Source organism: Amblyraja radiata, chromosome 15 (assembly GCF_010909765.2).
Source record: "Amblyraja radiata isolate CabotCenter1 chromosome 15, sAmbRad1.1.pri, whole genome shotgun sequence".
Taxonomy (NCBI): domain Eukaryota; kingdom Metazoa; phylum Chordata; class Chondrichthyes; order Rajiformes; family Rajidae; genus Amblyraja; species Amblyraja radiata.
In genome coordinates, this window is record NC_045970.1 from 19,559,054 (window position 1) to 19,572,044 (window position 12,991).

The following is a 12,991-nucleotide window of genomic DNA, read 5'->3' on the forward strand; positions in this document are numbered from 1 at the left end:
CATCATTCATTCATGCCATTATCGATAGTATTCTGCAAAGCACTTAATTCGCACTGTAAGCTGAGAGCCCTTTTTCCTCCTGCCTCCCATTGCAATCAACCCACTAGCTCTCTCCCTTTACTACCCCACTGCACTCTCCCTTTCACTACCCTCCCTCTAGGTATCTTAAAGGAATAAATTAACTTTATTATTCAAAATTCGAAACAACATAGGGATTTTTCTGAGAACTGTTTTATAGCGTTCATATTGAATGTCTGTTTCTTTTCACACTTAATTTCAAATCTACTTATTGTCAAATAAAGTATCCTCTTAAACGATTATGAAGTCAATGATTAAAGTGTCAACAGTTTTCCTATATTTCCTAAAGGTGCCAAATTAAAACTTCTCATGTTTTTCATGCTCTTTCTCTTTATAAGTGACAGTTCATGAATCTGTGTTTGTCTTGGACTTTATCCGGATCTTTTGCTTCAATTCAGAATTATATATTAGGCACTTATAATTAAGTGATGTCATTTTCATTTAAACTGCAAAACATTATAGTGAATAATGTATAAGAGAGTGACACAATTACATTGATTCAAATACATCGATAGATGCTCCTGAACACATCATCAGTGATGTAACCTGGGGTCATTGGGTGTTTCGGGTCTTTCAACATCAGACACCCTCACCCAGGCGACCCAGCCGTGGTTGATCAGACCACGACTTGTGTTCAGGTGGCATTCGCTCCTCCCCATGGACCTCCTCTCCTGATCCAGAGCCATGTTGATGCCTTCTCCGCTGCCTCTGTGGTGTTCTTGATGGCCCTTCTCCTTGCCACTCCGTTGATGCCCAGTGCATTCAAGGCTTTGTAGAGCGATTGCCCTGTAAAACCTCTGCAGCCAACCTCGATGGGCATACACCTTGCCTTCCAGCCCTGCTTACGGCAGTCTATGACCAGCTCTTCATACTTGGCCATCTTCCTCTCGTGGGCCTCCTCCAGACGGTCCTCCCACGGCACTGTCAGTTCCAACAAGACGATGTTTTTGGTCGCCTCTGAGACCAGGAGGATATCTGGCCACAGGGTGGTCGTGGCAATGTGCTGTGGAAACTTCAGCTGTTTCACCAGGTCTACAGAAAGCTGCCAGTCCTGCGCAGTCGCCAGGATTCCTGACTGATTCCTGGCTGCTGTGGTTCTTGGCAGCTGCACTCCGGCCTTCACGAATGTGATCATCTGGGTGGTGGGGCGTTCTCGTCTGCAGCTGCTGATTCCCATGGTGATGGCTTCTGCAATGGGTTTAAGAACCTGGTCGTGACGCCATGTGTACCGGCCCTGCCCAAGAGACTTTGGGCAACAGCTCAGGATGTGTTCCAACGTCCCCTTGCCTGAGCATTGCCGGCAATCTGGAGATTCCGCTTTGCCCCAGATGAAGAGGTTCGATGGGCAGGACATCATACACTGCCTGGACCAGGAACTTGATGCGCTGTGGTTCAGCCTGCCAGAGCTCAGTCCATGTGACTTTTCGGTCCATGGCCTGCTCCCACCTTGTCCAGGCTCCCTGCTGCCTCAATCCAACTGCTCTGGTACACCTCTCCTCCTCCACCACTGCCCTCACTTCCTCCTGGACCAGCCTGCGCCTCTCCTTCCCCTTGGCCTTGTCAAACTGGGGAGATGGGAAGATTCCCAGGCCTGCTCTTCCCCGAGTCACATTACTGTTACTGTAAAAAGGTTGCAGTCCTTTTGTTGAGTAATTCAGTACTAGTTCATTATGTTGCTTACAGCTACAGAGAACAGTACAGCACAGGAACAGGCCCTTCAGCCCACATTGGCCATGCTGAACATGATGTCGGGTTAAACTAATCTCCTCTGCCTACACATGATCCATATCCCCTTGTTCCCTGCATATCTACATGCCAATTTAAAAACCTCTTAAATGCCACTATCATATCTACCACCACATTCCAGGCACCCACCACTCTCTATGTAAAAAAATGTGCCCAAACATCTCTCTTGATTTATTTCCCTACGACCTAAAATTATGTCCTTTATTTTTTGACATTTCCATCCCAGGAAAAATGTTCTGGCTATCTACCCTATCTATCTCTCATAATATATATTTATATCAGGTCCCTTCTCCGCATCTGACCCTCCAGAGAAAACAATCCAAGTTTAATGTTAGTTATCCTATACTGTGCAATTTTAAAAGTTAGGTTGCAGTTTGATGATCAATCTGGTTTTACTAAAATATATTGAAACTTCGCCCACAGGGCCTCACTCTTTGCTCTCTCTACTTCGTTGGTACCAATATGTACCATGACGTCTTGCTTATCAGCCCCTCCTTTAAGAAAATAAAATAGCGAAAATACTGTGATGAAGAAGTGACAGATGGAGGAAGTGAGAACAAATAATAGATGCATGCTTATCATGTATGTCAGAAGGGGGGGGGGGGGGGGGGTGTTACATAAAGTTGTGAAATAATATGTGGGAAGGAGAATTCAGTTGGAGAATATCAACACTTTCAATGGATTCAGTCCTGCATTCATCATTACACAATGTCAATGTCTCAAAGATGGCCAGTACCATCTCCTCTTTGATAGTTATATCCGATCCTTTCTCTCACATCATTACTGGGTGGCAAAGTGAGTTCTGCCTTACAGTGCCGGAGACCCGGGTTCAATCCTTACCACGGGCGCTGTCTGGACGGAGGTTGGACCTTCTCCCCGTGACCTGCGTGGGTTTTCTCTGGGAGCTCTGGTTTCCTCCCACACTCCAAAGACGTACAGGTCAATTAGCTTGGTAAAATTGTAAATTGTCCCTAGTGTGTGTGTAGGATAGTGTTAATGTGCGGGCAGCGCAGGTCGGCGCAGACTTGGTGGGCCGAAGGTTCCATTTCCGTAATGTATCTCTAAATAAAACTAAACGTAAACTGTTATGTCAGGTTGTAACAGGGATTTGTGTCAGTGGGAAGTGGCAATTGCTGATGTGTTGTGTGGATGGCTGATGACATACTCAAGATGTGAAATGTGGAAGTAAGCTTGTAATTGTGTTCAACGTATAAGGGTGCAATGAAGCATGACATTTAGGTATGTGTGTGGATTGCTAAATATTGTTCAATGTTGGACAGCACGGTGGCACAGTGGCAGAACAGCTGCCTCATAGTGCCAGAGACCCGGGTTTGATCCTGACTATGGGTGCTGTCTGTACAGTTTGTATGTTCTCCCTGTGACCACGTGGGTTTTTCCCGGGTGCTCCGGTTTCCTGCCAAATGCCAAAGATGTACAAGTTTGTAGGTTAATTGGCTTTGGTAAAGATTGTAAATTGTCCCGAGGTTGTAGGACAGGCTAGTATACGGGGATTGTTGGTCAGTCTGAAGGTCCTGCTTCCATGCTGTATCTCTAAGCTAAAACTAAGCTAAATGAGGAATGAGGGAGCAGTAACTTATGCAACATCTGAGGATAGGGCATTGATTGATTTTGGCCACAAGGAGAAATCTTCAAACTTCTTTCACCGAGCATCAAGGATAGATTCCTACCCATGGTTATTTGGCTTGTGAACATGCGCTGGTGGAGCCTCAGATCACCTTGCCATGTTCTCCACCATAGCTTCCAACGAGGCACTGGGAAACATTCGGAGGCTGATCTCTCCACATTATGTCCATCCTTCACAGCTCCCGGCTTAACTTCAGTTGTTGAACCGCTGCCAGCCCCGTCCCTGGCCAGAGTTCATCTCCTCATTGAAGAAGTCCAGCCTGACATGAAGCAATGCTGGCAAACTCCAGGCAATTATGATAATGGGCCTCCAACGATGTGTTCATCCAGTGAACAACACCATTAGCATGACAGAAAGCTAGGACCATGGAAATAAACAGGCAAATTTGCCCCCTCCCCTACCCCCCACTGATTTGTAAATAGAGGGTTTTTATATACATTCATGATCTTGTAATTATTTGTGCCAGTGTGTCTACAGCTTGGCATTGCATCCAGGTCCCATTGCAGCCAACATATTATTCATGGTAGTTTTTACAATTCAAGTACTGGGTAGAATTGCCAGGGTTAATAGTAAGGTCTTTGTTGCTTCGCTGTAAGGAAATGGCAAACTGTTCTGAAATAGATTATCAGTAGATGTCAGCTAGATTATCAGCTGGAGCACTACCATTGGCCACAACATATTGGAATAAAGTAGATAGAAATGAGCCAAGATCCCAGTTATCTTTACTTTCTGTGTGAGAATGTGTTTGTCGAGTCAAATAATGGCAGGATCAGGCACAATTGCTATTTCGCAAAGTTTGTTTAAAGCCATGAAGAAATACCACTGGGAAGAAGTAGGACGGAGCATTTTCAATACAGGAGAGAGTAATGGAGGGAAAATTGGATGTAAAAAGACCCCTGTGATTCTACTTCTGATTGCTATCCGGTGGTCCTTCCTATTAAATAATGTGCATTTCTAAATCTTGGCCAAAAGTTTTGCTCCCAGCAGGGGTGAACAGCTTCAGGGGAGGAAAGTTTTTGGCAGGAAAACTTATAGCAGGGGGACTTTTCTTACATGTGTTGAAAACTATCGGCTTCAGTCTGTCATGTAGAAACTCCCAAGTTTTCTTTGAAATAAATGTGTGCTTATTGAACCTGCTACATTTGTGCATTGATAACCATAAGATATTACTTCTTTCACTCTGCAGGCTTAAAGTATGTAATTTTTTGCTCATGATTTAGTATCAGTAATGATATTACTGATAGTGTTCCACCTCGTGCCAATTGATCAAGTTGGATCCCATCACATTTAATAGCTTGTTTATTTCCTATCATTCAACTTATCTAGTTTTTCCATTGATTTTGTGAGAGCTATTATGTTAATTCTGAAGGATTAACACCATTTCTATGTATCACAGAAACATGAACTAATATATTCAACCAATATCATTTAAAATATACCTTCATGCACTCTTATGTTCAATTAAATTAATTTTCCAGAATAGATTGAAAGCCTGACCTGACACTAAACATGTTATCTTTATATAAGCCTATCCATTGGAAACTGACTTGAATTCCAAAAATGCATCAGGAATATTCACAGGATTTCTCCACAGATCTTTCAATAATTTTAGTAAGAAATTGGAATGCGGGATTTTGTCGTCTTTCCCCTAATGTCTCCATAAATTAAGAGAATTTTGACTTAAATGTTCCCATACAATCAAAACCTGAGTAGATAATAAATACTTTCAAAAGAAACATGTTTATTTCCCCCCCCCCCCCCCATCTTTTCAATTATGTAAGAAGGGTCAAGACCTTTCTTCAGACTCACATCTTTTCAGCTGCTATGTTTCCATCCTGACCATCCTCACAAAAAACTGTCTCCAACGCGTTCACGCATACGCGCACACACACGTGTGTGTGTGTGTTACAAACCAAAGTTGTTACCACATAAACAAGGTCCTTGTATCCAAGCATTTCACACGCAGTAAAATAAAAATCATGGTGCTATTCCCTCCCCACAATTATCAGCAACGTTGTACTTTGGATACAATCATCATACCAAGTGTAAATTGTAACAATGTCACCCTAATTTTTCAAAGTGAAAATATGTATCCACTTTCTGTCCAAACTGTATGCAGCCGATCCCTGTGTTACGGCCGTTCGGGTAACATAAATTCATTCTTAGAGACTTCTCAACTTACTAGCCAAAAATTGAGAATACGGAATAAAATTGGTTCTTGTAGAATTTGTATGGAAAAGGTAAATAACTAACCACTTTTTTTCCAACTCGCATTTCTTGATACATGCTACATGCGCAGATGATGAAAGTTACAATAGGAGCCATTTTCTGAGAACACAACCCCCCCCCCCCCCCACTTTCCCCACCTCACCATGGGGTCATCTATAAAAATCTATAAAACCTTCCATAAACCAATGCATTCAGGATATGTTTTACAAGATAATCTTTTCCTCTCTCGGCTGCATTCAAAACATATTCCCTAATGTATTGAAGTTTGCTATCCCATGCATTTTTATTCTGTAATTTAGCTTAAAATGGCTTAAACACAGAAGTAACAATGTTTAACAGGCGTGCCTATTGACCACTGTGCGCAATACGATTTTAAACAAGTGATATTAAAAACATGATACTGAACCATTTATTAGTGTATTTGGTGTGCACGGCAAATATACAGGTATTTCTCTTTAATGTGTTGAAATATTTGGAAGCGGCCTCCTCACGGTCCTGAATGCAAAACACATATTAATTTTGGCATCATCCTCAAAGTTATTAATGAACACAATTAGCAGAAATTTAGCAAGCTGGTTAATTTGAGCTTGCTCTATAGCAAGTGAATACATCATTTTCCAGCACAATTACTTTTTTTTTAAAACACAGCGTGGAAAAACTCCCCGACTTGAAAATTGGGCAGATTTAGGCTTGGCTTTAAAAACTTCTTGGACAGATGACTGATTGAAGTACAGTGCCCTCCATAATGTTTGGGACAAAGACCCGTCATTTATTTATTTGCCTCTGTACTCCACAATTTGAGATTTGTAAGAGAAAAAATCACATGTGGTTAAAGTGGACATTGTCAGATTTTATTAAAGGCCATTTTGGTTTCACCATGTAGACATTACAGCTGTGTTTATACATAGTTCCCCCATTTCAGGGCACCATAATGTTTGGGACACATGGCCTCACAGGTGTTTGTAATTTCTCAGGTGTGTTTAATCACCTTAATGCAGGTATAAGAGAGCTCTCAGCATCTAGTCTTTCCTCCAGTCTTTCCATCACCTTTGGAAACTTTTATTGCTGCTTATCAACATGAGGACCAAAGTTGTGCCAATGAAAGTCAAACAAGCCATTATGAGACTGAGAAACAAGAATAAAACTGTTAGAGACATCAGCCAAACCTTAGGCTTACCAAAATCAAGTGTTTGGTACATCATTATGAAGAGAGAGAGCACTGGTGAGCTTACTAATCGCAAAGGGATTGGCAGGCCAAGGAAGACCCCCACAGCTGATGACAGAAGAATTACCTCTATAATAAAGAAAAATCCCCAAACACCAGTCTGACAGATCAGAAACACTCTTCTGGAGTCAGATATGGATTTATTAATGACCACTGTGCGCAGAAGACTTCATGAAATACAGAGGCTATGCTGCAAGATGCAAACCATTGGTTAGCCGCAAAAATAGGATGGCCCGGTTACAGTTTGCCAAGAAGTACTTAAAAGAGCAACCACAGTTCTGGAAAAAGGTCTTGTGGATAAATGAGATGAAGATTAACTTATATCAGAGTGATGGCAAGAACAAAGTATGGAGGAGAGAAGGAACTGCCCAAGATCCAAAGCATACCACCTCACCTGTGAAACAGTTATGGCCTGGGCATGAATGGCTGCTGAAGGTACTGGCTCACTTATCTTCATTGATGATACAACTGCTGATGGTCGTAGTATAATGAATTCTGAAGTGTATAGACACATCCTATCTGCTCAAGTTCAAACAAATGCCTCAAAACTAATTGTTGATTCTACATCAAGACAATTATCCCAAACATACTGCTAAAGCAACAAAGGAGTTTTTCAAAGTTGGTCAATTCTTGAGTGGCCAAGCTAATCACCCGATCTGAACCCAATTGAGCATGCCTTTTATATGCTGAAGAGAAAACTGAAGGGGACTGGCCCCCAAAACAAGCATAAGTTAAAGATGGCTGCAATACAGGCCTGGCAGAGCACCACCAGAGAAGACATCCAGTAACTGGTGATGTCCATGAATCGCAGACTTCAAGCAGTCATTGCATGCAAAGGATATGCAACAAAATATTAAACATGACTACTTTTATTTACATGACATTGCTGTATCCCAAACATTATGGTGCCCTGAAATGGGGGAACTATGTATAAATACAGCTGTAATTTCTACATGGGGAAACCAAAATGTATAAAAATGGCCTTTATTAAAATCTGACAAAGTGCACTTCAACCAAATGTGATTTATTTATATTACAAATCTCAAATTATGGAATACAGGGGCAAATAAATAAATGATGGGTCTTTGTTCCAACATTATGGAAGGCACTGTAAATAAATGATCCACAGTAGATCTAAATCCATGCATTGACAAGCTGCTTTTCTAATCCTTCAGCCCAAGGAGTTCTATAGCTGAGAGATTTATCCAGTCCACATTTCCCATATTAATCACACAAAGACAATTTCAACAATCATTACTGTCAGATCTGATTTAAACTAACAAGTTCAAACTGGCTGTGAGATGAAATGGGGAATATATGAAAAAGGCTCTTAGCTAGATTTGGCACACTGATTGCCTGTCAGATACCACCCTCCTAAATGTTTATGCTGGAAATAGGATGTTACAAATGGACATCTAGAGACAAAGTAAGTGGGAAACATATGTGGCAGAAGCAAATAGTAGGAGTAAACAGGTCATTTTCAGAATGGCAGGCAGTGGCTAGTGAGGTACTGCAAGGCTCAGTGCTGGGACTCCAGCTATTTACAATACATATTAATGATTTGGACGAGGGAATTGAATGCAACATTTCCAAGTTTGCAGATGACACAAAGATGGGGGGCGGTGTTAGCTGTGAGGAGGATGCTAGGAGGCTGCAAGGTGACTTGGATAGGTTGGGTGGGTGGGCAAATGCATGGCAGATGCAGTATAATGTGGATAAATGTGAGGTTATCCACTTTGGTGGCAAGAACAGGAAAGTAGACTATTATCTGAATGGTGGCCGATTAGGAAAAGGGGCGATGCAACGAGACCTGGGTGTCATGGTACACCAGTCATTGAAAGTAGGCATGCAGGTGCAGCAGGCAGTGAAGAAAGTGAATGGTATGTTAGCATTCATAGCAAAAGGATTTGAGTATAGGAGACGGGAGGTTCTACTGCAGTTGTACAGGGCCTTGGTGAGACCATACCTGGAGTATTGCGTACAGTTTTGTTCTCCTATTCTGAGGAAATACATTCTTGGCATAGAGGGAGTACAGAGAAGGTTCACCAGTCTGATTCCTGGGATGGCAGGACTTTCATATGAAGAAAGACTGGACTCAGCTTGTACTCGCTAGAATTTAGAAGATTGAGGGGGGATCTTATAGAAACTTACAAAATTCTTAAGGGGTTGGACAGGCTAGATGCAGGAAGAATGTTCCCGAGGGGAAGTCCAGAACACGGGGTCACAGTTTAAGGATAAGGGAGAAGCCTTTTAGGACCGAGATGAGAAAACAAAATTCACACAGAAAGTGGTTAATCTGTGGAATTCTCTGCCACAGAAGGTAGTTGAGGCCAGTTCATTGGCTATATTTAAGAGGGAGTTAGATGAGACCCTTGTGGCTAAAGGATTAAGGGGGTATGGAGAGAAGGCAGGTACAGGATACTGAGTTGGATGATCAGCCATGATCATATTGAATGGCGGTGCAGGCTTGAAGGGCCGAATGGCCTACTCCTGCACCTATTTTCTATGTTTCTAAGAAGTTCAAAATGGGGAAGAGTAAAGTATTTTGCTCTGTATCCAAGAAAATCAAATGGGAATATTTTCTTCTTGGCGAGTAAGGAAGAATTCTGCAAAAGCAAGGGTAACACATTAGTGGAAATATGTGTAAATCAATATGAGAAACTGAAAGATTATAACCAGAAATCAGGAGGCCAGTTCTCAGTAATGAATTGAAACCATGTCTCAAGAGAGCTCGTAAAATGGAGTCACAAGGAACTGCCGATGCTAGAATCTTGAGCTGGAGGGACTCAGTGCACCAGGCAGCATTACTGCAGGGGAAATGGACAGGCATTTTGAGTCAGGACCCTTCTTCAGACAGATTGTTGCAGGAGGAAGAAAGCTGGAAAAGTGGTGGAGGGGACAAAGCCTGACTAGTGATAGGTAGTTACAGGTGAGGAGATTTTCATGAATAGATGGGTGGACAAAAGGCTAGAACCCCCCCCCCCCCCCCCCCCACTCCGACCCTCCTGTCAGTTTTCACCCATGCGCCTTCCTCTGGCTCTACATTTCACCTCTCCTTATTCTACACTCTTTTGTGTCCTTTTTGTCTCTAGCATTTGTCCACCCATCTGCCAATAACCCCCTCCCCCCCCCCCTCATCTAAAGCCACCTATCACTGCCAGGGTTTGTCTTGCCCCAACCACTTGTCCAGCTTCCATTCCCCTATCACAAGCAGACTGAAGAAGGGTCCTGAATGGAAACAAAAGCACGTTGTATTTGCCTGATTATGATGATTTTTTTTTGTTCAATTAATTAAAGTTGTTAATGTTGTTAAAATTATTAACTAGAACTCTCTTCATTAAAGAGAGCTTTACTTATTTGGAAAACAACACATTTTAGAATAGTGATGGAAAGACAAAATGAGAAAGTTGGAGATTTATGCATCGAACATTTGATGCGAGGCAGTTTGGTCAATTTAGAAGTAAGGACTGAATGATTGAACACTGAAGAGAAATCAGAACTGACTAGAGAATACAAAAGTAGATGTGTAAGGTGTAGTTCAAGTCTAACAAATCTGATTGAATATCATGAGCATATAATTGTAGTTATAGTCAGGGAAATGTCTTTGGAAATAGTTCATGGCAACTTCCAGAAGGCATTCAGTCTGATTCCATGTTAAACACTGCAAGATAAAATGACAGCTTAGGGATTAGGCAATTTTTTGATCTGGTTGTGGGGTTGCCTTGGGTATTAGCAGATGGAGGGGAGAGATAATGGTTATGCACAACTCACTTGTGGCATCCCACAGGATATTGTAAAGCGGGTGGTCAACTATTCACAATATTTATTAATGTCTAGATAAAGCAATGGGGAGAGTCATGTTTTGGAATTTGCTCTTGACACAACATAGGTGGCATTGATAGATATATAAAATAACTACGAGACATTGATAGAAAGAGACTCTTTTAGAGAATGTTTTTCAACCAGTGAGGAAGACAAGGGGTATTAATTTCAGAATCTGTGAAATAAGTTGAGCAACATATCTATTTGTAAAGAGGGTCAGAATCTTGCACACAGTGGGCAGTAGATGCAAGCTCAAAGATCTTAAATCAGAGGGTGGTGGATTTACGTTAGCTGAAGCTTTTAAGGGATATGGGGGTAAGGATACAAACCTGCCATATTGTTGATGAATAGCGGGACGATTCCAGGATCTGAATGGCCTCCTATTATTCCTGCATTATTGCAGCCAAAGGAAATAAATTTGGAAGCTCTATTAGCTGGAGATTTTTCCCAGCAGTGAGTTCATAATTAGTAATATGTTGTAATAGACAATAAAATCAACACATTGCACCTTTGATTTCTTTCATTCCTGGAGCTTTTTAGACGACATGATATTCTTTCTGAAATATATGAACTCCGGAAATAAAATTTAGATCTTCTGATTTTACAGGATCATTCGGACAATCCTCTTGGAGCAGCGGTAACAATGGCACACGAGCTGGGCCATAATTTTGGCATGAACCACGATACTCCTGAACGCGGTTGTACCTGCAGGGCATCACCAGACAAAGGCGGCTGCATCATGACACCATCCACAGGGTAAACAGGGTTACAAACTCCACTGTTGTACATGGAAAATGTGTTTGACTGCCCTTATCATTGAAACTTGGAAGCTGCCCAAGAAAATACATTAATGCTGGAGTCTGAAACAATATACAAGTATGCAATGATTTTTTTGGCCGATAAAAAAGAATGTATATAACATCCCCGTGGTATTCTAAACACACTATTGGCACAAACTAAATACCAAGGAACTCTCACTTCACTCTAATTATTTTACAGTTCATAGTATTTGGATATTTTTGCGCCTGTTTCTAGGATGTTGTCTCACTACACAATGTGTCAACACTCTGTGAATTCAACATTAAATAGCTATTGTTATAAGCGTTCAAACAGATGTTTGCTGTGGACAAATTACTCAGAAACAGCAAAGAATATATCACAAATGTCATAGCCTTTTTATCGTGAGATTCTTCTGGCTTGCATACAAAATGACAACATTATGACAGCCATAAGCTACAGAGACAATGAAAACGCAGTGTGTCAACGTGGCTAATGTGCCTCCACTGCTTTGATGAATGCAAGAGTGCACAAAATGTTGTTGCCCCATCAACATTTTTTCACATTTTGATCAAGGAAAATAATATAAATTATTACAAAGATTAGGCACTTGATGCTGCTTTGGTATTTTTTTCTCTATATTTGATAAATTGTAATGGCTTATAATGTGGAAAAATGAAAATAGTGTCTTCCTTGAGCACAATGTTATGGTGGTTTATAGATGGCATTTACAATTTCATCCAAATTGCTAGTCATTTGCATGAATCATGGAAAGTTATAATGTTTAAGAAGGAACTGCAGATGCTGGAAAATCGACGGTAGACAAAAATGCTGGAGAAACTCAGCGGGTGAGGCAGCATCTATGGAGCATAGATGCTGCCTCACCTGGCGAGTTTCTCCAGCATTTTTTGTCTACCTATGGAAAGTTATACTATTGTTTTACATTAGAGACCATTTTAATCTGATGCCAGGAAGAAATCAATGATTTATTCTATGCATTTCCTGCTTTGTGCATATTTAACAAACCTGCTCATCTTCTGCATATTGAGTTATGTTAACCTTTTTTTAAATAAAAATATCAGGATATAAGAACTAAGAGCAGAGGCAGACCATCTGGTCCTTCAAGCTTGTTCAGAACAGCTGATTTTGTAGCCTAGCACCATTTCCTCATATCCCTTGGTTCCAGAAATCTATCAATCTCTGCTTTGATTGAGCACAATGAAAGCCTCCACACCCGTCCAGGGTAGAGAATTCCAAAGCCTCGTCACTCTTTGAATGAAGAAATTTATTCTCGTCTCTGTCATAAATGGTCTCCCATTTTCCCCAGTAGATCGAGAGCATTCCTTTCTCCATTAGTCTAGGATTGGGAAATGGCCTTTAATCCAGATCCATCCTATATCCACAAGTTCTAATTCTACTTAAATACCTGTTTAATTAATTATCATCTAGATAGTAACAGGGGAAAAAAG

General features: G+C 41.3%; 1 protein-coding gene across 2 annotated transcripts in view; it reads left to right on the forward strand.

Moving 5' to 3' along the window:
* The window catches only part of adam12 (ADAM metallopeptidase domain 12), a 332,398-nt gene that overhangs the window by 244,846 nt on the left and 74,561 nt on the right, over nucleotides 1–12,991 (forward strand). For both annotated transcript variants that reach the window (XM_033033702.1, XM_033033703.1), the window contains exon 11: nucleotides 11,353–11,501. In XM_033033702.1, coding sequence (XP_032889593.1) covers nucleotides 11,353–11,501 — 149 coding nt within the window. The remainder of the gene's footprint in view (nucleotides 1–11,352; nucleotides 11,502–12,991) is intronic.